We start from the raw sequence: 27,699 nt of genomic DNA on the forward strand, positions 1-27,699 counted from the left end.
TTTTGGCTTCGAATAACTCATTAAATATATTGTTCTTTTCAAATTGAAGTAAAACAATGTTTAGTTAATATAAACTATAGCTATACGAGGAGTGATTGCATGAGTAAGAACATGAATTGAATCAATAATTAAATGTGCGATCCGAAGTCTTCAGTTTTAAGGAGGAAAACATTGCTTCATTTTGTACTTTTAATATCCTTTTTTGTATTTTAGACAAAAACACCACAGTTAATATTAGACATCTTAAAAGAAAATCAGTTCATTAGATATATCTCATTCATATCTTTTGGCATAACGCCCAGAGCTGTATTGTAAAAACTTCCCACAACCATTATTATAAACAGGGTATCTCAAAAGGAAATCGTCCGCATCAGTCATAAATCCTTCATTTTAAATGGCGTTCCATGTTTGTTTACACCTTTCTCATAACTCCATTGTTTGGATCACTGATATTGAGGTGTCCTAAATATGCGAGTTATATGATAAATGACCGCGTTTAAACCTAGTATCATAAACTGGGAACCCAGCATATTCTGTTTGTTTGTCAGATAAGGTATTTCGAAAGCGGGTTTCCCAAATCTATGTTTAGAAATAGAACCAAAAACGTGCGAAGCTTCATGCTTGTATGAATGCAATTAAATTTTGGGTGGCATGATAATCTACTTTCTGGTTACTTATACGTCAGACATAAAATAGCAGTATTTACCGTCATGATACTTTTAAGTGGGTTGATATTAACTATTGAAATAGCGTTCCAGAAATACACATGAGTATGAAACTAGGTATATACAATTAGCTGTACTCTGTCATCATTGTCGTCGATTTTGAGAAATAGCAGGGAAAGGCCACGTTGACTGTATAACCATATACACATATTTACATACACCAAACCAGGGAGTGTATTTATGACGTCTGTATGGACTAAATTAACTATTCATAATGTTTTTATTTGTTACATTACCTAAGAAATACAACAACTTGTGAGTGTAATGAAATATGGTTCTAGATACTGTAGTTATATTACAAGTGTTGGACTGTACATAAAACTGGCTTGCGGACAAAATGGGCGAAGATACAAACTACGAAAAGTTAGAATGTCGTCTAAAGAGTTTTGAACAGTGGAGATTTATGACTGACCCGCAGAAGCTGGCAAATGCTGGATTTAATGCTACAGGTTAAATAATATGTTTGATACCGTATGTAAGCACAGTGTATTTTAATATATGTCAACAAAATACAATCTGCCGTATAAATTTTGTTCCTACGTCTTATGATGGGCTTGATACACAACGTATATTCAAAGGGTGAGTATTAATATTCATTCTCATACGATGCTTTTCCTTTTGCCAGGATATCACGACATTGTCCGCTGTTTTGCGTGTGGTCTCGGGCTTCGATATATGATTCCAGAAGATGATCCCTTGATCGAGCACAAAAAGCACGGACCGCCGACGTGTCCCTTTCTGACCAAGATGTCCGGCGATAATCAGGTTCGAATAATGCTTTGACGAGTTGTTCTAGGAAAGGTTAAACTGTGAGAGTATTGTTTTTGCATTCAACATACCGAGAATGCTATTTCCGCACATGTTATATGATGTACTTCATCGGGTGTACACTTCTCGAATTATTGACAACTCTCACAACGTAATAACGTTTTGGAAGAAATTTTAAATAAAGCGCACAATACGTCTTATAAGCATGGCCCGGTTTTATTGGAATAAGTGTGTGGCTGTGCACATTAGTTTTACCCCTAGTATGTTTTTTTATTTACTGACTGTGTCAAGGCGGTACCTAACAATCCTTGATTAACACCCCTAGTTTTATAAATTATATAATATGTAGTTTGTTGTCTGCGGGTTTTTGTGTTGTTTTTCCGTGTTTCTGGTATGTGTATGTTTTTTTTCTGTTCTGTGTCATCTACGTTGACCCTGTACCATTAAACTGAGTTTATGTTTAAACTTTCGACTATTTGACTTGTTTATGTAGTTTTTCACATGAATATTTTTGATAAGTTTTTTTCATTATCAGCAATGGTAGAAACATCATTGTCAACGTCGCCAAGCATCGGCTTAATTCGTATATTCTATTTCCTACAACCACTGGGTCATCTGCCATTGAGGTTATATGATATATATGTCTGCTTATCCCCACAACTACCAAGATATACTTTGTAATCCCATAATTTGATTGCCTAATATTATGCTTTATGTTTAACAGAAAGAAGATATAGAGGATAATGGTGCAAGTGTTTTGACGAATGATAAGGCAGGTAAGATCAATATTCCCGTGCTTTACGAGCGTAGTTGTAAAATTCACAATAAACCTGACGTGTTTAATTATAAAACAATGCAACTGTTATTTGCAGGAAAAATGGACGAACTCTCTGACTTAGAGGAAGAAAATGTTCGTCTAAAGGAAAGAACTACATGCAAGGTTTGTCGGGAGAGTCCAGCGATAGTCCTGTTGCTGCCTTGTAGCCACCTGGCCGCCTGCGTGCAATGTGGACCCAGCCTTACCGTTTGTCCCGTGTGTGAAAGGAAAGTTGTTGAGTCGGTCAAGACCTTTCTGGGGTGAACTAGATCAACATTACAAACATACCATTGCTGAAAACGTTCAAATTGTGCCAGACCGAAAATCTACTGCAACTCTTTAATCCAGAATTCATTTTCCTTGATAGAAGAAGTGCAGTTTTTTTATAGCATTTTCAAGATATATTTGCAGAGAGAAAGAGAACAAACAGACTGTTTAAGCTATACAGATATGAAACAAAGACAGAATATATTGTGTTCTTATCAGTCAATAAAGAATGTTAAACTACTGTAAAATGTGCCAAATAAAAACAAATTTGTTTTTATGAAAAGTTTTGAAAGCATTACAAAACATCCATACCAGGCCTGTACATATCATTTAATTTATAAATAAACAAAACGGATTCAATATCTTTCTGTTAGTAAATAAAAAGCATGTAACATCGCGAATGACATAGAAAATTTATTCAATAAAATTGTATAGCTAATGGAACAATACAAGTATATTGATATATAGATCTCCTTTCTAAAAAAGGCTTTCAATCAATTATCAGTGGTAAGTCATGTCGGTTATTTATATGCTTTATTCATAAATCTAAGAAATGATGTGCTTATTCCCTTACACATTATCAAATACAGGTTAATTGCCTAGCCAATCTCACTATTTTAATGAATTTACTATATATGTTGGGATATGATAATTTATTTAAAGGTTATCTGTGCCTAGACGGTGACGGTTGTAATGTTGCTCGTGATAAACGTTCACTTTTCTGTAACCTAATTATTTTGTAAAAACGAAAGTACCTAGACATGAAATAGATGTGCAAATAGCTAGAACTCGTCATTTGAAGTGCACTTCAATTGCATAAGCCATCTGATGTATATTGATATCAAGCTTATTTAATTTGTTCATCAATGACTTGTTCGTATTTTAACTGTAATTCTTGAAATGTCTTAGGTATTACAGTATGACAGTTAACTACGCACTTACAGTGATATCTTTGGATCCCAACAATGAAACATTTCTTTAAATACAAATTTCATATAAATAGTTACGAACTGCGATGACAGAGCTTTACACATGCTGATTGCAGAATTACTCAGCACAATGAATATTATTGGTGAAAACTAGTTCACCATGCAGATATTTTAATCTAAAAGAACAAGTCATCAGGTTTACGTTTGCCATATGATTAGTGAATGGACTGAGCATTAATTCTTTACAAATTCCAAACGCTGTGGTTGGGTGGCACATCGTGGATTTATCTACATAAAGTCAAAGGATTTCATGCAATGCTTTATTTTTGGATTTATAAATAATGAGTGGCCGCCGGGGTTTTGTGTGGAAGAAATACATAAAAGACTGCAGCAACCAAATTGTCCTTTCATGAAAAATACTGACAAGTGAACCTGTGAAGATTTACAAATATTCAACCTGTCGATTTAGTCACCAGACTGGGTTAAGACGGGGAATCCGTAAATGAAGGTGGATATATTTAATATAACTTACAATATGACAAAAACTATACACAACCGGCAAACTGGATTTACAAAAGAAGGCGAAATGGAGCGTGAATAAATGGATATTTGTAGAAAAACGAAACTTCTCCCATATAAAAACATCCCATCTGAAATTGAGTATTATATATAATTATAGTTATTGGTATAAATTGAGAGGCACTCAAATTTCCACACGCTTAATAAAATAGATAGGTTGATCAACACCATAAGGATTTACAAACTCACGACAGCCGCCACTTAAGTCCAAGGAAAAAACCCACTAGTGGTTATAGTTATGTAAAATATTATTGTTTTAGTCCATTAAACTTGATTTTGATTTTCCGAAGACACAGTGACCCAATACTGTAGACAACCATACAATTATGTCTTGAAATGTTTCGTGAAATGAGAGGATTAAATAGTGCTCATACTATGCGTTTAATTGACGCATGTGTCAAGTCTAGTCGGTTTGCGTATTTATCAGTTATGTGCCAGCTGAAAAAGAAATCAATGTAAGATAAACAACACATATATGCTTAAACCCTTTTTTGCACACCAGGTTTGCTTAAGTATATCTAGTGTATTACTTTGGAAAGTGTTTATAAACTTATGTTTTGGCTTAAATCGAAAGAACTTTATCAAATATTGGTTGTCTGTAGCCTATGCATATCTACTATTTAACCGAGTATGTAAAGTAAAAGGGTATTTCCCTATTCATACCCATGCGGTATGCAATATTTCGAGAAGTGTTCGCAGTAATTTACTGTGAAATAATAACTATAGTTAACACAAACTTAAACTACGTACTTATATAAAAGGATAATTATGAGTTTAAATAGTAAACTTTATGAAATTGTTATTTAAATTAGTGTTTAAGTGTCGTTTCCCTTTTATTTAAACAGAAAGTAGTAAATGTATTGAAATTTAATTGAATATAAGGAGTGGTTAAAAAATAGAGAGGAACGTATTATTTTTAAATGAAACCAGGGAGCTAAAATTTTTCGTAAACTATGCTAGAGATTTCATCAGAAGCATGATCACGGAGTGACAACATCTTTTCGAAGAATGTGTTTCCATAGAGATAAATATGTAAGTATGGCTTTTTAAAATATGTAACTGATCGAACTTTAAGTATTTAACATAATTAATATGCATATTTGTAGTCTTTTTTAAGTTTTGCCAGTTTGGTAATTCGCATTGTATTGGTCCATTTAGAAACAATGAGGTAATAGTTTAAGAGAGGACATGAAAGTTCGATAGTTAATTTAAAAAAAATATATATTTCTACAATACTTGTATGAGAGTAGACGATAGTGTACAGTTAAGGTTGCATTATATGTGTACATATATAAACTCCTCATACTAGTATAATAACACATTTCTTAATTTGAAAGCATAACGAATATACATGGCTAAGTTTCTATTTAATTTAACAGAATTTATCAGAATGCAATAACATTTGTTGGTACATTTGGTCTTTTCCAATATTATTTTTTAAATAAGTGTGTTTCTTGAGTCGTTATACAGACACTCAATAATGAAATTAAATTCATATTCTAAGACATATCATAAAATGCATGTTCTACGCTGAAAAGTTATTGCTTCAAGCTTATGCCATATTTCTGTTTCAACTTCAAATGTTTGAGATGAAACTCTTAGCTTACATATTTTCTTTAACAATGTATTCATATAACTTTAATCAATAGTTTGCACCTCAAATGTTCAAAAATGTATATGTTATTGATCTTGGTGAGTTATTTAGCTCTGACATCCAGATTTGTATAAATGAATCATGTAACCTTGACTTTAACGGGGACTTTGCCAATGAGTTGAAATTTGGCCTTTTTTCTTTATAACTACACATATGAGAGGTAAAACATTTGAGTTATTCATGATCCTCTACTTGATTAATTTTATACCAATATCTAATTACATTTACAGCTCTTTAAGTTTACAAACATGTCTTCCTAAATTGTTCTTTACTTGTTGTATCACTTAGGTTCATTTTGGCACAAAATTTAACTTTGTATAACAATAAACATATTTCCTTTAAGTCTATACCAAATAACATCACTCACCAAAATATCGAACCCCTAGTAAAATTAGTAAACGCTGCATTCAACCGCTAACTATTTTCTAGTGAATAATTTATAAGACCATAAAGTCAAAAATAAATCAACCGTGCCCCTAGTTTGCCTAAAACCTGATTGATCGATATACACATAATACTTTTCAGCTCAACAATTCTTTCATAATTATTGTCTTTGTTACCTTTCTTATGTAAAGGAACTATGAAGCCTTCAGACTATTTCTCTGGAAAATATTCATTAAAGAAAAGCTTATTAAACAATGTACTTGCAACATATAAGAAAGTATCACTATTTATACAGTGCTAAAAATTTATTTTAAAAAATCAGACCCAGCTGCTTTACCTCTATTTAGTGCTTACGAGCTTAATTGATATCACTTTGTGTAAATGTTTTTCCTCAAATATAATAAACAATTCTTCAAGTAAATATCTATCATGAAAATAATAAAGTCTTGACTTGAAAAAAATGATAAATTAGATTGTTTCAGCTTTAGCAACAGAATCTTTAAACATATTTCTATAGAGTTTAGCATTTGATTATCTAGCTTTCTCAAGCCTTTCTGTTTGTTGTCCATCATAAAAACATTTTTTCTAACAGTTATTTTGTACCAGCTTCTATAGTATATTATATTTAATAAGAATGCTTTACATATATGCATTCATAATCATAATAAACAGCAACACCATCGTCAATTGTCATTCTACTAGAAATGTTATTATAAACCAAGCACGTTTTAACAGTGGTGACTAAGTGTCTTTAATATATTTACAAAACAAAACAAGGTTTTCATCCATATTATAATTATTTTGTGAATATTCAATATAAATACACTGTTTATCAAACATATTTTAACCATATCATTATTCAAAGAATTCGTGCAATTTTTTTTTCTCATTAATCAATTTCTATATGCATGGTAAATGTGTGACCTCATCATCCCCATTCATATAACAGGAATCAAAAGTTGTCTTATTTCAATTCAAATGAAAGACATTTGAACGTATGAAATAAAAACTAACAATGCAGTGATCCAGTGTTACGACAAGATATTTTGATATAATACCTGAAAGTTGTTTACATGTTGAAAAATGATAGTTTTACATAGAACAAGATCAATTGTACTTTAGCCCATTGAATTATCATAGGTATGTTTTCCTATTTAAAATTTAATCCTACCCTTCCATTCAAAATACTCAAACCTGTCATCTAACACAAATCAAAAAGAACATTTCCGTTTTTATTTACAGTCTTATCTTAGTTGCTTTTTGGAGATAAATTAACTTTTGAATAACCATGTGGTAAAATATTTCCTAAAAAGTGGAAATTGTCATTTACAACAAAATCTTTTTTTAAACAGCTCTAGCATTAAAATCACCACGGTTGTTGACATTTACTTTCTTATTTATCATTGAAATTTAACATAGCATCTAGTAGCAGTTCAAAACACTTTTTTCAATCAAATATACTCTACAACTACAATGGGGAACATTATAAGAAATACGCAACATGAAAGTCAAATAAATATCCATCTTATTTTATCCATTAAAACAATTACATGTATTCTTTCTAAATTGAACTATTGTGAATGTGAATCATTGCACCACCACTGATTCCTATTGATTTCGTTTTCAATTAAGTTTTCCTCTGTAAAATAAATGAAGTGAAATTGTAAATATCATAAATAAATTCTTCATTCGATCATGACTCAGTTAATTAAAGATTGTCGTATTCATAAAACAGTTTCCACAGTCAAGTTTATTGTATTGTTTAGCCATAAGACCGTGTACATTTCATCTAGATTTTGACCTTATCGCTGTCCTACTTAGCGGCTGCTAGATTCCGATTGGCTGCCTCGTTTCCTTCTATTTTTGTCATAAGTCTATTTTTATCGCCCGATTTTGGTTTCCCATCGACAGATTGTGATTACGAGGTCTATATTATGGGATATGCTTTCATTCATTCTCTCAAAGTTATTACTTTGTTATAGATTTCGGGTTGATTTTATTGATTCTTTTAGTTTCAGAATGAAATTATTATCACTAAATTCGTTTTCTCCAATAGGTACGTCTTTATTAAGTCCATGTACATGCACAACATGATCCACTATCAGCTCGGATTGGCGTGTCTGTTTTGGTGTTGTTCGTCTATGCTTTTATCCGTTTCAGTGATAACATTTGCGTCCGACAACTGTTTCATTGCATTATGCACTCATTCTTCTTTCCCCAGTACTTGCTGATACCGTCCAGTGACACTGATCCACTTGGATTGAACCAAATACTTCGAATCAGTGCGGGAAATCATACCGATCACGATGTTGATCAGTGCACAACCTCTCTGTGTAGCATATCTGAATATTTCTCCCCTATGCCTATACAACCTCGGGCGATGTGTATAAAAGTGATCGCGCATTCGCAATTTTCTTTGCGTATTGTCTGTCTCTACGCAATTTACCGTTTTTCAACGAGTGCCTTTTTCTCATAATTGTTTCAGTGTCCCCATATTCTCTGAATCTGCCATTATAAGGTTTTTTTCTATCCTTTTTTTAGTTAAGTAAATGTAACCCAAGCCTTATACAATTATTATATTTTTGCTAAACAAGAGCGTTATTTAAAGATGCCACGATGGCAGGTAGAACCTGTTATTTTCTGGCATTAAATTTTGCGATCACGTATTATGCTACTGAAATCCGATTCATAAAATACTAAGTGTAATACAAAGTATATTAAAGAAAGTAACAATTAAAATCGAAATTAATGAAATATGAAATAAAATAAAATAAATTGAAGCAAGCAAAACAAATCAATAGGATACAAAAGACCATAGAATAATCATGTTAGTTATAAATTAAAATATTTTGATTTTAAATAAGTTTGATACTATTTATCGTTTATGTTGCATCTGGCTAGTCATGCAGGTGTGCATTCCGTTTGTGGTTAAGGGTTCTTACATAATCCCGGTATATCATTAACATGATCTGGAACCAATCCCACCACATTCCATGCAGTTCTTTATTTCACAATAAGTATTTATGGTTTACATGCAGTCAGTTGAACAATAAACAAAGTACATTATCATACTACAAGTTTAAAATTGAAACTTCTATAATTAAATTAATGTGCGTGAAGTTAGCACCGTAGCAACGCAACACCGCAGCACCGCGGTGCTAGCACCGCAACCACGGTGCTAGCACCGAATCACCGGAATTTTACCAAAGTTTATTAATAAATGTTATTTTAGTATGGAATAGGAGCTGCTCTTGGTCATGGCATAGGTCACTGAACTGCGAACCTAGGTCATGGCATCGGTCAAATGATTGCGATTTTAGGCAGGCTCTGGGTTTTTGATATGTTTAGGCTAACACCATAGGAATTTTTCATCAAAGTTTCAATAATGTTTAGCGGTGATACCTTAAAATAAATGAGAAAGGGGACCACCGACACCTATACCACAGTGTAGCCTAGGCCTTATCCAAGGTCATGGCATAGGTCAATTGGCTGCGATTTTAGGCAGGCTTTTGGTTTTTGATACTTTTAGGTTAATACTCTAGGCATTTTCCATTATCATTTCTATTATGTGTAGCGGTGATACCTTAAAAATGAGAAAGGGGACCAGTGACACCTATACTACAGTGTAGCCTAGGCCTTAACCTAGGTCATGGCATAGGTCAATGTGCTGCAATTTTAGGCAGGCTCAGGATTTTTGATACTTTTAGGTTAATACCTAAATATATTGATACTTGCTTTGATAATTGTCACGATCGAAAAATGCGGTTATAAGAGAAAAGATTGTGATACACATAGCTATACATTCATGTATAACTAGAGACTAAATCTATGTGTGCATATACGTGACAGAGGCTTTCAACTATCCGGGAATACGGGATGATATTAATTGATAAATGATGTCATATCCGGGATTACAATGCGGATTTGTGATAAGTACGAATGCATATTTGATGTAGGCATATGGCGTGAGACCACAGTTATTTTTACTATATGTTTCATATAGACACTAGCCTGACTTTTGACTTTATACACATCCCAATGAAAAACAAGGACATGGCATCTCTAGAACAATTCAAGACACAAAATATAATCACAAGAAAACACCATGTTGACCATTGACCCGACTGTCAAAATTGAGTTCAAATTCATAAGCCTTCCGCCAAGGAGTCACTCGGCTGCAAACAACTAATTTTCAGACTTCCACAAGCTATGATTTTTTCCAATATTTACACTGAAAACTATCAATTCCTGCAATAGAGTGTCAAATTCAGTCAAGTTCTCTGCAAAAAGAACATTTTTTGCTTCTTTTTCATTCAATTTTAATAAAATATTGATACTTTAACACAAGCACTCTTTTTTTGTATTCACATCCGGATCTTGGTCAACGGGGGGGGGGGGGGGGGGGGGGGGGTCAACGGGGGGCAGATAACTGTGGTCTTGAGCCTTATTAATAACAGACGTTTTGATAAATAACCGTTTCAAATAATTTATTCGAGAATGTACATATCTGTTATATTGGTTTATGAAACTAAACATGATGGTAATGTTATATGAATATATAAATATATAGGATACTCAACAATACTACTTAACTAAAAAAACTATGTTCCTCTCAAAGCCCACTTTTTACTCTACTGCACATGTGTATAGCCTCCGTTGATACGGACGTTTGATAGCAGTCAATAGTTTGGTCACTGTTAAATGGTATTAAATTTGAGTTCATTAGATGCGATTTGGGGATCTTTTAGAAATATAATATGCTAATATTTCTGCTGAACAGGTAATATTTTGCTACTGTTTCTTTTATTTTGGGTATTTTTTTCGAAAGTGGTGGACACACCCTCGAATTCAAATCTGCGCATAGGCTTCAAACCTGTTGTCTGCTAGCCGGTGTTTATCAATCTCGTACGCAGTATTCTCCCTTGAAAAGCAGAATGGACATCTGCATATGGCTGTAACTCAACTATAATCATTTTTAATTGCCTTTTCTTCCCTTTTCTTTTTGGAAGTTTTGACCAAAGTCCAATTATCCTTAGGATTTTGTTTTTAAAAAAAATAGAAAATACATTATTTACAAGTCATTAACAATATTTATGCAAAAAAACTACAGAAACAAGCTCAGTAGCAAACAGTTTAAACATAAACCCGGTTTAGTGGAACTGGGCAAACGCCAAAGACATAGAGCACAAAATCACAAACAAACAAAAAAGAAGATCACCACAAAACTCCACAAACAGCACAGTGTATACATATACTTTGTATAAAAAGTAGGTATGTTTATCAAGAATTGTTAGGTACCGTCTTGGAACGGTCAGTAAAATGTAAATTTACTGGGGGTTTAAACCAGTTTATGTGCACAAACCTCACTGTTACAATTTTATTTACCGAAATGATTATGTTCAATGCTCACGGGATTTCCATGGAGTATGCTAAAACACCTTAGAAATGCACACAGGAATATTGACATCCTTAATGTGCTGAAACCAGAGTTTTCCCAGCATAGTGGCCTATCTATGTGTATAGGTGTCAGTGGTCTCCTTTCTCATTTTTAAGGTATCACCGCTAAACATATTTGAAATTTTGATAGAAAATTCCTAAGGTATTAACCTAAAAGTATCAAAAACCCAAAGCCTGCCTAAAATCGCAGTCCATTGACCTATGCCATGACCTAGGTTAAGGCCTAGGCTACACTGTGGTATAGGTGTCAGTGGTCCCCTTTCTCATTTTTAAGGTATCACCGCAACAAATACTGAAAAATTGATGTAAAACTAGTATTAATGTTAAAGCCTAAATGTATCAAAAACCCAAAACCTGCCTAAAATCGCAGCCCATTGACCTATGCCATGACCTAGGTTGAGGCCTAGGCTACACTATGGTATAGGTGTCAGTGGTCCCCTTTCTCATTTTTAAGGTATCACCGCTAAACATTATTGAAGTTTTGATGGAAAATGCCTAAGGTATTAACCTAAAATTATCAAAAACCCAAAGCCTGCCTAAAATCGCAGCCCATAAAATTATGCCATGACCTAGGCTTGCAGTTCAGTGACCTATGCCATGACCAAGAGCAGCTCCTATTCTATACTAAAATAACATTTATTAAAATACTTTGGTAAAACTCCGGTGATTCGGTGCTAGCACCGTGGTTGCAGTGATAGCACCACGGTGCTGCGGTGTTGAGGTGCTACGGTGCTAACTTCACGCACATATTAAATTAATTATTAACTGGTCTTTTAAATCGTATTGATTTGATTGCATTGCCTCGAAATAAATTATTATTATTTGTTTTTATTATTTCAATTTAATTTTAATTGTTATCTTCTTAAATGTACTATTTTTATTTTACTTGGCATCACATCATTTTATCCGATCTAACATCCAACAACATTTTTATATGTCTACTCATGCATTAATGCTATAATTGGTTAAATTAACTGTCAATCTGTTAACCTTTGTGGATATTTTATTTTTGTGTGTTTCAGGATGAAGTTATGTTTATCACTTCAGAATATAGTGTTCGCTTTACTAGCAATTCTTATGGTAAGTTGATACACTTATGTTTTATAGTAAAAAGCAATATTATGCTTATACCCTGGTACATCTGTAAATTTATAACACTATTACAGAGAAAACTGAAGGGCCAACCCCAGTAGTCCCCACTTCAAATATAAACCTGGTTTAACTGCAAAAGGCAAGGACCAAACTACAATAAACGAGAAAAAACACAGGCAGACAATCACGAGTTAACCTAGGATCAAACTTGTCTATATTCGCATAACCTCACACTTACAATGTTAACAATAATTAAAAATAAAATAAAAATACAATCCTCATCAGATCCAGTATCAATTTTAAAACAATGAAAATATTATCAAACCAATATATAAACTGATAAGACTAGTTCTTGTACTCAATGAAATAAATAAGACCGAATTGTATCTTTTATGTGTCGGATAAAGCTTTATTTTCCTCTAAATTTACGGGTTTCGGCCTTGAGCTTGTGCTTTTGTTTGGTTAATCTTTGGCTACGGGGCGTGTCCGTGTAGTTTTCATAGTATTATTAATAAATGATCCTTATGAAACCCACGTCATACATGCACTTAAACGTGAGAATAATATTATTTCAAAAGGCAAAATAAAAACAGAAACAAAAATGAACTTTAAAAGGATTATATAATTATTCCCTCATCTTCATTCAGTTCCATATGGTGAGAACCCAGGGAGACTTTTATTATCGGATCGTAGGGGACCAGTGTATCCGGACATGCGCACATTTAAGAGATATCCCCAATGTGACGTTCAATTGTGATGGTGACAATAGCACCTGCGATTGGCAGTGCGCGGCGCAGCGAATGGGATGCGCCGAAGGCTTGATATATCACTGTGCACAAGACTTTAAAAATTTGGAATTAAAACTCAATAAAACTGAATATATACAGGCCTGCGCGCCGGAGAGATTTTGCAATGCAGGTAATGTGACATGTTTTAGATAATTTACATACCTTTAAGATGACTCTAAGCCGAGATACTCGATATCAACCATAAGCTGCACTAGGCTTTGTATAAAGTAAAAATATACTGACACGATGAAGAAACGCTTATAGGTATTTCCTCTAAGGTAAAATTTAAAAAAAATATTTACAATACAATATGTTTTTTTTTAAATAAAAACATTATAGTCCTATTTTGACTCGTGAACTGTACCATTGTGGACAAGTTTACTGTTATATTCCTCAAAGGGACAAGGCACCAGATGATTCAATTGCATCTAGGTTATCAATTGCAATAACATAAGAAAAATGTCAAAAACTTAAAATTGATATCGTTGTGTACAACGCATTGAAACTTACTGATGTATCACATCGCTTACGACACATGTGTCACGTTTTTGGCGTATTTTTCCATTTCGAAATTTACTTCGTTTGATTACTACGTCAATCCCAGTTAATTTGAAAATAGCGTCGGTATACAAATCTTTACTAATCACGTGACTTGCACATGCTAAACATACACTATAAACTGGGAATCCATAATGCGCGACTTTTAAACTGCTGAAGTCAGTTGAGACAGCAACAAACTATTCTTTTAATCATGTTAAATTATTATTATCTGCATCTTAACAGCTCATATTGACAATTTAATGTTAGTTTTGTGGAAATAATGTATTTGCCGGTTTCGGAACCATCCGGTGTCTAGCCTCTTTAAAAGATCAAATGTGTCACTTAAGAGTTATCTTTTTACTACTACCCTGTAGGATATAGCTACTACGGATATGGGTTACTACTACTATGCAACAGGTAACTTAATTATTTTATTAAACATTTAATAGGGGAAGAGCCATCGGTTACGTTTTCCTTTGACGACGTGGTTCAGTCACCTAGAAACGCTAAAATAAACTGCGTTGCCTGCACGGACCCAAACTTTTACAATAAACAAGACGGACAATCGTCTGCCTCATACAGTCGATGCTACCTTCAGAAGTTCAACAAATGTATCCCCGAATACCATAAAATCAACTGCGATGACATTTCCTGGCTTGAACGAAAGCAGACTGACGGATATTGCCGATGTGACGCAAGAAACGGTTACGCACCAGAAAACGAAAACGTGAAAACGATGTGCTTCTACAGTGATGAGTTGTGTGCTCCCAAAACGTGTCCAATTCCATCACAGGAGCTGCTTTTAAGTAAATATTGAATATATTTTTTTAATTACTCATTTAACAATCATTTAAGGAATAAATTGCGGGCTTGATGTCATTATCGGGGTATGAACGCAATTGGGCTGGTCAACGTGTGTGGAGTCCGAAGGACTCCACGAGTACTTTGACCAGCCCAATTGTGTTCATATCCCCGATAATGACATCAAGCCCGCAATTCATTACTTATATTTACACCAATAGTTCATTATTTCATTCAAGAATTGTTAAAAAAACTAAATTTCATTTAAAATAAAAACTTTTCAGTAACCACTTCCTACCCATTCTGTAAATAGAACGACCCGAGGCTATTTTTCAAATGACGTCACAATATCGCGGGAAAAGATCAACCACTTGAAATCACTTTTAAACGTAAAATTCAAACAGTTATGGCAACTACACATTTAAAATTTAAAAAAAACTAACACTTTCTAAAATGTTGATTTATAGTTTACGGGACCGTCTGACACAATACAAACAATAACAAGATAAATATTTTTTATGTATATTGTTATGCAATGAATTGCGATCCGAACATATCCGAAGATGTTGCGTTCATCGATTGATGAACGCAATTGCCGAAATGACGTTCATTTAAGGAATGGAAGTTGAGGTGTAAATATAATGTCAGAAATCTGTACACCTGAACTACGGTGCAAGTAGATCGCGTAGTAATTTCAATGTAGCAGTTTAACTGAGAGATTACTCTTATTTAAACTTCGATATACAAATACACTTTAAATTGTACACTTCATTAGTTATATTATTCAAAATTTACTGGCAACTTCTACTGATATACCGATATACATCCGAGGTTGTTTTCGTAGAAAATGGCCGAGGAGTGCCGAAAGCAAAACCACGGGGAAAACAGTAAATATTTATGAGGCGGCTTTTCGCTCGTATGTGCGCCTTTGTTTTCATTTTTCTCCTTCCGGTAGCATGTGCAGTACACGTTTCCCTTCTTGTAGGTTCATGTATGTTAATTCGCACATGGATATGCAATCGTCTGCACATGCAAACCGGAAGACGAAAACGAATGAAGCACCAGACCAATAGGTATAACAGAAAAACACGAATATACGCGAAGTCTAGGTCTACAAGGCATCACATTTTTGGCCTTTTTTGGCCTGGATGTGGCGGCTTTGGTTTTTAATTAAAACGCACCACGCGTAAAAGGCGCCGAAATGTTACTTTGTATTAATTGTGTGCCGAATTCTCGTCTTCTCTCTGAAAAGACGCTTACATGAAACGGCAAGAATAAGGAACTACATATAATATTCATATCATATCATATCATTTAAAGAATAATTTAACCTGTATATGAATGATTGTAGTAAACTCTATATATTATTCATATTATATCATATCATACAAAGAATAATTTAACCTATATATGAATGATTGTAGTTATTTTAATACCGCTGTGTGTCATTTGATTATGAACGCATAATTTACATAAGTAGAATGTGTTATGACTGTGCTTGTTTCTAAGGAAATGAGACAAACACCAGTACAGTTCTATTTTTGCAATATTTTTCAAAACATGAAATCAAATTTCCAATACAAAACAAAATCAAACAAATATTTTTTTGGGAATAAATTCTCTATAATATGATGTATGATAAATTGTTTCATATGTTACAAATGGTCAAATAATTATTATGATATATAACACAGAATTGTTAAAGATTACAATCAAATAATTTACAATATAAAAGTGAGAAACAGTAAAATTTAGTAATATAATTTAGCCATTAGCATGTTATTTGTGTAAACGAAAAATGACATACATGTTACACATTAAAATGAATTCTCTTGACGCTTTCCGCCACGGATTTGACAAGTAAGTTGCACAATCGGTGTATTTGTTTATTCTAGTATATAGTTTGCATTGATATTGGTTCTGAATGAATAGAGAACAGTATGAGCTCGTTACCTCTCAGTAATGATCACAGACGTAATTATCGATATCTTATATAATTTGCTAGAACTAGTGAAATTTGCATGACGGCTGAAATCTATCAATTTATACTGTATCTCTATGTTGTATAATCATTTTTCGTACTTTATATAGTTTACTTTCGATCAATTAGAAATATTTCAAATATTTCATGCTTTACTTTTCATAGTTTTCATGTTCTATATTTGTTACTTACCATAAAAAATGCATTTGTCATGCTTTGTATATTTTTCTTTCAAAGGATTACACATTTTTCAAGTTGCAATTATTTTACATCCTGGAGATTACACATTTATCATGTTTTACATATTTTACTTTCCATATATTGCACATTGGAATTGGCAGATTGGCACCATTTTCTGTAACGAATCTCAGGACAATTATTTAATAAAATGTTTTACTCTTTATAATGTAAAAAATAAACCAAAATTGAAAAAAAATCGAGTCGCAGACCGGGTTCGAACCGGTGTTGCCAAAATTGCAGTGCAGTGGTGTACCCATTGTGCTATGAAGGGTTACCCTAAACGATTGGAACATTTAAGCTATATACCTAGCTTGGTAATATCTCGTGATAACATCGACTAGTCAATCACGCATAAGAATGAATTTTACTAGGTATACATACCTAGTATTTTTTTAATGGAAGACTACGAACAAAAACTGCGAAAAAAATAAATTAATTGTAAACTTTGTGGTTATTCAGTTAGTTAGTTTCAATGCATTGTACACATAGATACCAAGTTTATGTCAGTTTTCGACAATTTTCTCCTTTTTTTCGTTATTTCATCATACGATGTATAACCCCTTTAACATAGAAAATACATTATTTAAGTATTTTGGCTATGTTTTTTTTCTTACAATTTTCTAAAAAATAATAATTTATAAGTGACGTATTTTTAATACTCATTTTATTTGCTTTCCATATATTTTGTTCCATGCTGAAAATGCTACTTTCAATAGATAACATCTTAGTTTATTTATATATTTCTTTCTTCTTATTTTTAAAATAATAGATTCTATAAGTTCCACAAATTTAATATTCAATAGATTACTCATTCTTCAACCTGGTTTTGTATTTTTTACTTTCTACAGATTACACATGTGGCGACCGGTGTCCTTCTGGAATGCACCGGACGGAGAAATCAGATGAATGTGTTCCTAACAAGCCTGTTCAAACCACGTAAGACCCTTTAAGAAACTTTTTATAAGCTACCTTTTTCAAATATTAGCATATCGATCCTGGTGCACTTGGCATACTATTTGAATTTGATTTAATTGAGATTGTATCTGCATATACATTTGTGACATTGCATATAACATGCTTAAACAATCGGCATCAATATACATGTAGTGTGTGGGTTTGTGTTTTAAGGAGAAGTACACCTTTGACATTGTCATCTCAACCGAGGTCAGTACAAACAGAAACCAATGCTGGTATATCAACTACTAAAGAAACCGTAAAAGGTCAGTATTATTTACATTACACATTGCGATTGATGAAAATATTCTTACATGAAACAAGAACGACATTTTGGTATTTTAAAACAAACATATTTAACATTACCAATATATATTTATTTTTTCTATGTTAAACAGTATCAACTAATTGATATCTTGAACTTGCTCATCAACCTCCTGAGTGTAACCTGATTTAATTTTATATTTCAGTACTTTCAACGAAAGGGCGTGAGGAGAACGGTGGCTCCGACGGCTCAAACAAAGATACAATCATCCTTGTTAGTGTTCTAATTTCCCTTGCAGTAACCGCACTCTTAGTTCTTTTAATAGGTAAGTTCTCTTGAGCATCTTAAGCACAATGTGGTAGAAGTTAAAAAACAACAACACTATTATTTCAGTAGAGTAAATGGTTTTTGGAAAAAGAAATTGTGAATGAATACGCCTAAAAAAATATTTTTACATTTATAGCAATCGATAGTTGGTACACCTTTCCTGTCTTTTAACTTTATTTCAGCCATACGGCTTCGCCGTGAGTCGCAGCAGAATACGCCCGAAGGTACAACTTTTTTGGTTGTTGTTGTTCTTCTTCTACGTCTTCTTCTTCTTTTCTCCCTACGTTGGGTTCGAACCTTTAAAATATAAAACAAAGTCTAAAAACACGCTGATACGACCATTACACTTATTACAACATTTAGATTTATTGTCTATATTTTACGCTATATAAGCAAGAAAAGTCATTCACGATTAACGGATTAGTCCCTCATAATCTACTTTTGTAAACGTACTGTATTACTCTTTTGTAGCAATACCAGGCGAAACGGTGTTGACCCAGACAAGTAAATATTGACAGTACATAGTTCATACAGAAAAATATCACAATCGATAATAATTTGATAAAACGACAATATAAAAATGGGAATATTGACAATAATGTATTAAACAAAGCATTTTTTTTTCAACTGTTTGTAAAAATATACCTTGATAAACATACAATTGTTCATGAAATTAACAACTGAAGAAACTGCACTATAGTTCTGAATGCACAAATCCAATTTAGAAAACAAACTTCAATGGATTAAATGCTATTTCAAAAATAAAAACTCTAAAATTCTACAGTACATTCTGTAAACCACATTGTATATCAGAGTCACCCTGTGGTTGGTCGGTCGCTCGGCCGGTCAGTCTGTCATTTTGTGATAAACTTGTCCTGAGTATAACTTCAAGATAACAACAGAGTGATTACCCATTGTTACTCTTTCCTGTCTCGAGCATAACTTCAAAAATACGGGATAGAATTACATTAAACTTTATACAATGGTAAAGCTCAATGGTAAGAAGTGTAGTGTACAAGAACCATAACTCGATTTCAGCTAACCACATAGTTATTGTGGTTGCTCGGTCGGTCTGTCTGCTGCAAAATTTCTTGTCCGGAGCATTACTTCAAAACTATTCGATATGATTCCATAAAACTTCATACAATGGTAGAACACAATGAGTGGAAGTGCAGTGTACAAAAACCATAACTAAGGGGTTATTGCCATTTATTACTTTTTTGTCAGGAGCATAACTTTAACACTACTGGATGGAATTTAAGTTATATTCATACAATGGTAAAACACAATGAGAGGAAGTGCAGTGTAAACGAACCATAACTCTATTTTACCTTAAAACAGAGTAATTGCCATTTGTCTCTTTTTCTTGCCTGGAGCATATATTGAACACTACTGGATGAAATTGAATAAAACATTATACAATTGTAGAGAACAGTGAGAGGAAATGCATCGTACAAGAACCCTGACATTAATTCAGATAATCACAGAGTAATTGCCCTTTGATACCTGTTCTTATCCGGAGCATAACTTGCAAACTACTAGATGGAATTAAAGTAAACTTCATACAATAATTAAGCAAAATGAGAGGAAGTGCGGTGTTAAAGAAGAAACATTACTATATTTCGGTTTTCTTGTCAGCAGCGTAACTTCTTAAAAACAATGGATTTTAACATAACAACATACTTATAGTTAGTAAGTTAAGCATGATAAGTGGCAATGCAGAGTACAATTATCTCTCAGTTATGGCCTTTTGTAAGAGAAATAGTGACACTTCAGTGTCCAGGCATTCGAGGGTATTTGTCACTCTAGTGACAACTCTAGTAAAAACATTTAATCGTAATCAAACCTTAAAGGATAACGATTCAATACATTTGGCCTTTCGAAAACGTGTATTGTTCTTCTGTTCATTTAATATATATATTAAAAATGTTGCCAAAAAATTATATATTGAACATTCATTTATTAAATATGGTTTTGTTTTTACCATAACATAAACATGCTGTTTTTCAGCTCAACTGTCTTTTATTACATTTTAGAAAAACGAAAATCACTGGTCAAGAAAATAGCAGGTAGCTACATCAAGATGAAAGTCATTAATTCAACAGTTCATTTTGATTCGGTAAGTTAAGTTTGTTCGTGGACTTCTTTCATGAATCCAATAATCTCTAGAAGGCACATTAAACAATATATCAAAACATTTTAGGTTTAGCAGTAGAAAAAATATGACCTTATGATACCGCGCTTCATTTGAACAATATCGTAAGATCGCATAACAGCATTCATAATAAAAGGCATCCCGTAATTGGCAATGTTAGCTCGATCTTCTTAAGTGTACCTCATTTAGAAAAATAAATGAAGACATACCACAAAACGATGAATAGACGCCACCAGTACTCAAAAACGGATATATGCGTCAATACTTTTCCTGACAGCTACATGCGACGCTAGATTGTTAAGTGATGCAAAGGACAGGCGAAGATTTACATGAAATAACATACGTAACTCCTTTATATATATTAATAAAACATTTTACAAACAAAAAAGCGTGCGACGTTGTAAATAGACGCAATGACGTTATTTGAAAAAAAAAAGAATATCGATATTTTTTATATCTTTTTTAATTCAAAGTCTTCCTTAATTATATCTTTCATTGTGCTTTATTGAAATGACAATGTCTTTTTTCCATTTCGGCTAATTTCACCGGAGATGCCTTTTCCATGTGCTAGAAATACATTATACGATTTGCAGAACTTTATTCATATTTATGATTTAGATATAGAAAATCAGCAATCGGTTGTATAGAACTGGTTAATTGTTTGGTCTGGTCAAAGATAGATAAATCTTGATCCGGGGTAATCCGGGATGAAATTGAGTCGACGGTTGCATATCATCGTCACCGACCCGTACCAAACACGGCTTCACAACGGATGAATACGTAACCAACACGGATCACTACGAAACCACCACGGCATTCTTTCGTGTTCATCCGTACTTGGTCCGGCATGAACCGTGTATGGTCTGGGTTGCTCAGGGATGAGCCGTGTCCCAAAACGACATGCTGGATGACCCATAATCAACAAGGAGCCATCATGGATGCTACACGGACAGTCCGTGACTACCCCGGATCGAAATATCCTCCCGGATGGTCACATTTACCCCAGCATTTTTAAACAGTTTATAATTGCCGTGGTGATGTCCTGGACCATGACGGTCTACCCGTCATCATACGGGACTGTCCCTGATAAGCCCAGATTCAATACGGATCTGACCCCGGATCGATCAAATTTCAGTCCGGGACAGACCGGGAGGTTGGTGTGACTGGTGACTAAATGTTTTCACAGTTTGCTGCGGGGGTATAATGAAGCATTTCATCATCGATGCATTCAAAATTACAGGCGCACCCCAATACAACAAAAGAGCCACACGAAACAAGCTTTATCAATGGGATTGACAGACCTACATCAGCCGCAATAAACGACCAGGATACCGATGATACGGAAGATAAACCATTTCTCCAAGGCCCACGTGTGTATTGCGATTAATAATTATACCTATTCATAAATAAATAAACAAAGTGCCTTTATCAAATAGATAACTGTTTTCCAAGTTTTATTTAACCGGATTTATGTTTAAACTTCTTGCTACTGAGCTTGTTTCTGTTGCTTTTCGCAAAAATATTAATGTGGAAGTGAGCTCGAACAAAGTTGTTCGTCTTTGAATACGAAAGTTAATTAAGTTCCTCATTCAATAAGACATTGTGCAGTAATTGCTTTATTATCGTTAGTTATGTGCCGTGTGTATTTCTACGGCAGGAAGAAAGTCCTTCTCCAGAAAGTACCAACACCACGACCACAGCACCCATTCCGGTAGTTTTACGCTTGTTTCCTTTTGAATTTGATTTAATTGAGATTTTATGTGCATTTGATTTGTGGCATTGTATGTAACATGATTAAACAATACGTATCAACATACTGCGTGGGTTCGTACATTAAGGAGAAGTACACCTTCGACATTGACATCTAAAGCGAGGTCAGAACAAACAGAAAACACTGCTGGTATCTTAACTACTACATAAATCGTAAAACACGTACCGTCCGTGACTACCCCGGATTGAAATATCCTCCCGGATGGTCCCGGATAACGACGGCAATTTTAAACAGTTTATAATTGCCGGTGTGGTGTCCCCGACCATGACGGATCACCCATGATCATCCCAGACTGTCCTAGATAAGCCCAGACCCGACGCAGATCCAACACGGATCTGACCCCGGATCGATCAAATTTCAGTCCGGGACAGTCCGGGTAGTCGGTGTGACTGGTGCCTACATGTTTTCACCACTGGCTGCGGGGGTATATTTAATAACTTTTCCATCATCGATGCATTCAAAATTACAGGCGCACCCCAATACAACAGAAGAACAACAAGAAACAAGCTTTATCAATGGGATTGACAGACCTACATCAGCCGCAATAAACGATCAGGATACCGATGCTACGGAAGATAAACCATTTCTCCAAGGCCCACGTGTGTATTGCGATTAATAATTATACCTATTCATGCGGGTTATTATCATAACTACTGTTAGAACACCAGTCAAAGGAAATTGTTTTGGAAAAAACTGATGGCAATTCAAAGGGAAAACTTTGATAATATAAACTATTCCTAACTTAATCTATAATGCACTTATCAAACAGAAAAATGTTTTAATACCAAGTAACTCAAACAAAATTCTTCTACTTTGAACACGAAAGTAAATATTGTTCCTCATTCAATAAGGCATTGTACTGAAATTGCTTTATTATCGTTAGTTATGTGCGTTTGTATTTCTAGGGCATGAGGAAAATCGTCCCCCAAAAAGTACTAACACCACGGCCACAGCACCCATTCCGGTAGTTTTACGCTTGTTTTCTTTTGTACTTTTAGAATACGTGTAAACAAGCAAGGTTGACATTTTCCAGATGAACAAAATCAAAATTTGAAAGCGTCGAAAAACGTTATTAATTTTGTCATTAAACATTTGAGATACACTCAAAACCCACTTTCTTGATTATTTTATATCAAACCGTCGACGAAATCTGTATTATAAGCTCTAGCTAGCCCTCAAGTGGTGAATTGGTAATGCTCTTCCAAATGACAGTAGTGGATAAGGCTACTGTGACAAACCAGGTTGTCTGGGTGATTCAAATCTACGAATGTTCTCTATGAATTTTATTATGGATGCGCATTATTTAACATATTAAAGCAAGTTTATAAAACATCCGCAAAAGATGATATAACACATGGCGGCACTGCAATTACACGTGTTGATGAAACACCCGAACACAAACTGAATCCAGTTTGCAATTACTCAATCCATCATCTTGGCGATGTGGATATCATTTATGCTACGAGTGTAATACATGCCCCATTCAGACCGTTCGAACCGTTATACCAGTGAGATCAAACGATTTGACGAAGCATGACATAATTTAGTGTTACATAACATAGTCATGTATGATAAGCTTTTAGTAATAGACCAGGTCACATCATTTAAAGTTAAAAGGTATATTATTATACAAAAACCAATAATTATCACAAAAATATAAAATGGATATAATACCATAAGCAAACAATCATTTCAAAACATTGTACTGATATAATTCATAACCTGATAATTAATAAAATGTAATAAATAATAACACTTTTAACATGTGGTTGAATATTCCATTATTGTTTTATTGTATTTCAGGTGACAAGTCACGTATTAGGAGGTAAAATCTCAGAGAAAAAGCTTTCACCATGTGTCGACCCTGTCTATCCCTCCGTTGGTGCATATACAGCCGGAGCGACATTTTGCCCAAATAGGGACGGTGCAACAGCAACAGAAGAATTGGACGAAAGGACAAATGGTCAAGCGACACCTTGCGTGATTGGGGACATTGAATCGGTAGAGAAGTTGCAAGAATCTGACAGTGATGAGAAAAGTGATTTTGATACAGACAGTGGAAGTCAGGAAGAAACAATATCTTTTTTGGATGAAACGGCTAGTAAACATATGTGATAGCAGTATATTAGGTTTTACAAATTAGCACCAATTCTTTGTTCCATTAGTTAGCGTATCAATTGCTCGTCAATAAATTTGAACATGTTCAAATTATCACTTAGACTGTTTTAAGAGACATATCAACTGACCAATTATATTGCTCAAAACTGTATTTTGAACAAAGACGGATCTAAGACGCAAAAGTTAATTGAGTAATTCATAGCATTATATCATAAAAGATTTATTCTCGATATTCTTATAATGTTTAGCCATAATTTTGGTAAGTCGTACAACTGGTTTATGTTTACTAAAAATATCTGTACTTGCTTTAGACGAAAACATCCTTAACGCAAATGTTAAATACTTTTTCTTTCAATTTTAACTTTAAAGAAGAAAACAAGACGGTCAGACAGTAGAAGTATAGAAATTGACAGAAACTGTTCATCCGTGTTCTCTACTTATCTGAGTCATCCTAGTCACATTATTTTTGGATCTCATGGTGCACATGATGAGCATATGCCACAAAATATATACTGGACAAAAACCTTATCCTGGACATTATTTAATTATTTTAAGAAATCCATTGCATATCGGTAGTTTACCAGCAGGAGTTTCCTACCAAATTATCTTTGGTTCTTATTTCACATTTTCTTCAAGTTTGTAAAATATTGCTTCAAGTTTTCATACAGTGCCTTAATAATCGGACGCTTTTATATACGAGGGAATGTTTTATATGTAAACCCATCAAACACTTTCCTTCACATAATTATCGTACAATGTATATTAACGCACTTTATGGATAACATCAAACCACTTGCAATAAACTTCCTTTTCCCAATCTTGAAGAGTGGAAGATTGAAATGTCTTTCTCTATTGTAAAATGTATCTAGTTAAAGGAAATTTGATATTATTTTTTCGTTGTGATATTTTTTATGAATTTAATTGTGTGACAGCCTTAAAATGAGGTGTTATATATTTGGGGCACTGGGTATTTTCCCAGTATAGGTACAAAGTCAGTTCAGGTTCAGAGAATTATATTTGATTCCTCGAGACTAATTTATTTTGATTGTAAGTTTTGGACACTGACTGAAAGAATTGTGATTTATATAATATATTTCATGCTTAAGGTCATATAATCATAGCAAAATTTAATCTTAAGATTTGTTTATCTAAATATCATATTATGTCAGTTTGTCATAGATTAAACCTGTTTGATAAACTCATTTCCCTTTTCTGAGCTATGGCTCAGAATTGTGGGGATCACAGAAATGTTGAAAAGTTTGATTTTTTGTAAAGTTTTATTTTGTGTTAGTATACATATTCAGAACAAAGCTAGGTAGAACAACGTGGTTATCTAAACGTATTACAGATGTATACCATAAGCTATGTTAGAATAGCCTATGATGAAATGTGCTTTGATTTATCCTATTATTCAAATTTCAAATCTTGAAATGGACTTATTCATAATTATTATGTGGATGCATGAAAATGTCGGTGATGTCAATTTATTTATATTTCCAGTAAAACACGACTTTGATGTTTTATACAAAATTGGTTTACGGAGTTTAATGAATCCAGGACGGAACTAACTTACATTCCATTTCTAGATTTTACATTTTAATCTTATTTGTCAGATATGAACATACACTATACATGTAAAATGAAATAAAGAAATGCTTGGTCAATATCAAGAGTAGCTGCACGTAGATTTGAGGTTAAGGTCGGTCAATGGCACAAACAAGTTGGCCTACCAGATTGTGATGGAAAATATACTAAATCTTATTTTTAGAAAGAGGAAGGAAAATATTGATAATATTGACGAAATTTAAATACTTTAGATTTCCTTTAATTTTAATGGTGTAAGCCTTGGCCGAAAATTTAGCGTTGCATCGTTCCGTTAGTTAAAAAGTTGAAAATCTGGCAATGGATGGCATCATTAAAATACATGCAAATATAAAATATATCACACGTGTAGAAAATCGCATTGTTTTTTATCGGCTGAAAATATGTTCATATCTTTTTTGCAGAAAAAATGTTATTTAGAAATCCACGTCACTTACCTCTTTGTTTACATCGGTTGTGACCCGTGGTGACCCATTGAGAACCCCTTTAAGTCACGTGGTTTCTTTGCTGTGATCATTTGGTTGTGTCACTTGCTTGTGTAACTTTATTGTACATTGAGAGTTTTACTTTTCATTTAAGCTTTAAAACCCCTCCAATAATTACATTTTAATCGTACTTTTCGATAGTGATATTTTTTTCAAAAAAAACAAGGGTTCTCCTTGTTCGTTCTTTAAATATTGATAATTAGTTAATCGCTGTTATCTATGGTTAGTTTGGATCCAGTCCTTATACTCTATCTATTTAAATTTCTTGTACATTTTTACAACACATTAAGGATCCATCAATATCGCCTTCACTTTTCATAAAATTGCCGGTGAAATAACAATTTCCATCCCTAGCTGCTGTACGCTTTACGGTTATTTTTAAGGCATGTGTGTTTTGTAACATTCTAATAGAATACGTATTTGTTTTAAGCTATTGCAAGAGATTTTTGATGTGATATGGGTGCTCTTTGAACCCCTTTCAGGTAAATAATAATGATATGCCAGTTCATAACATTCGGATATGATTTTAAAGAATACCATTCAATGTTTCAGTTTACATTCCTAAGTATAGTTCATTTTTTATTTTAATACATATGTTTTGTTCTTCATATGACATAAACAGTAGGTTTAAACATGTTATATTTACACCTCAACTTCCATTCCTTAAATGAACTGCATTTCGGCAATTGCGTTCATCCACCGATGAACGCAACATCTTCGGATATGTTCGGATCGCAATTCATCGCAAAACACATGTAAACTATTGATCTTGTTATTGTTTGTATTGTGTCAGAAGGTCCCGTATATTATAAATCAACATTTTAGAAAGTGTTAGAAAATTCAATATCATAAAATAAATGTTTTCGACGCATCATTTTTACTGTTTCATGACACATCGTTTTCAATCGAATAAAAACCGTTGTTCACTATTTTGTTTTGTTTTCAATGTCATATGGTGAAATGAATTTATAAGTAGCAATTCTTACAACTATGATATTAA

General features: G+C 33.5%; 2 protein-coding genes across 5 annotated transcripts; both read left to right on the forward strand.

Moving 5' to 3' along the window:
- Nucleotides 1–607: 607 nt before the first annotated feature.
- On the forward strand, nt 608–3,330 carry LOC128213474 (putative inhibitor of apoptosis). The gene is made up of 4 exons (XM_052919206.1): nt 608–1,174; nt 1,351–1,490; nt 2,218–2,269; nt 2,366–3,330. The coding sequence occupies exons 1-4, from the start codon at nt 1,063–1,065 to the stop codon at nt 2,572–2,574; spliced, it is 513 nt and encodes a 170-aa protein (XP_052775166.1). The 5' UTR covers nt 608–1,062; the 3' UTR covers nt 2,575–3,330.
- Nucleotides 3,331–3,569: 239 nt separating this feature from the next.
- Nucleotides 3,570–27,628, forward strand: LOC128213472 (uncharacterized). Of its 4 annotated transcripts, none has more exons than XM_052919202.1 (15): nt 3,571–5,117; nt 12,603–12,660; nt 13,320–13,590; nt 14,450–14,806; nt 17,871–17,958; nt 18,151–18,242; nt 18,447–18,566; nt 18,751–18,792; nt 19,040–19,072; nt 20,605–20,687; nt 21,964–22,093; nt 22,353–22,434; nt 22,964–23,093; nt 23,400–23,458; nt 24,298–27,628. In XM_052919202.1, coding segments are annotated over exons 1-13 (1,437 nt in total). In that variant the 5' UTR covers nt 3,571–5,115; the 3' UTR covers nt 23,043–23,093; nt 23,400–23,458; nt 24,298–27,628. The 4 variants fall into 4 exon arrangements, with proteins under 4 accessions (XP_052775165.1, XP_052775162.1, XP_052775163.1 ...); XM_052919204.1 differs by having other exon boundaries at nt 3,577–5,117; nt 22,381–22,434; XM_052919205.1 differs by lacking the exon at nt 22,353–22,434 and having other exon boundaries at nt 3,570–5,117.
- The last annotated feature ends 71 nt before the right edge of the window (nt 27,629–27,699 follow it).

The sequence above is a fragment of the Mya arenaria genome, chromosome 13, assembly GCF_026914265.1.
Source record: "Mya arenaria isolate MELC-2E11 chromosome 13, ASM2691426v1".
Lineage (NCBI taxonomy): Eukaryota > Metazoa > Mollusca > Bivalvia > Myida > Myidae > Mya > Mya arenaria.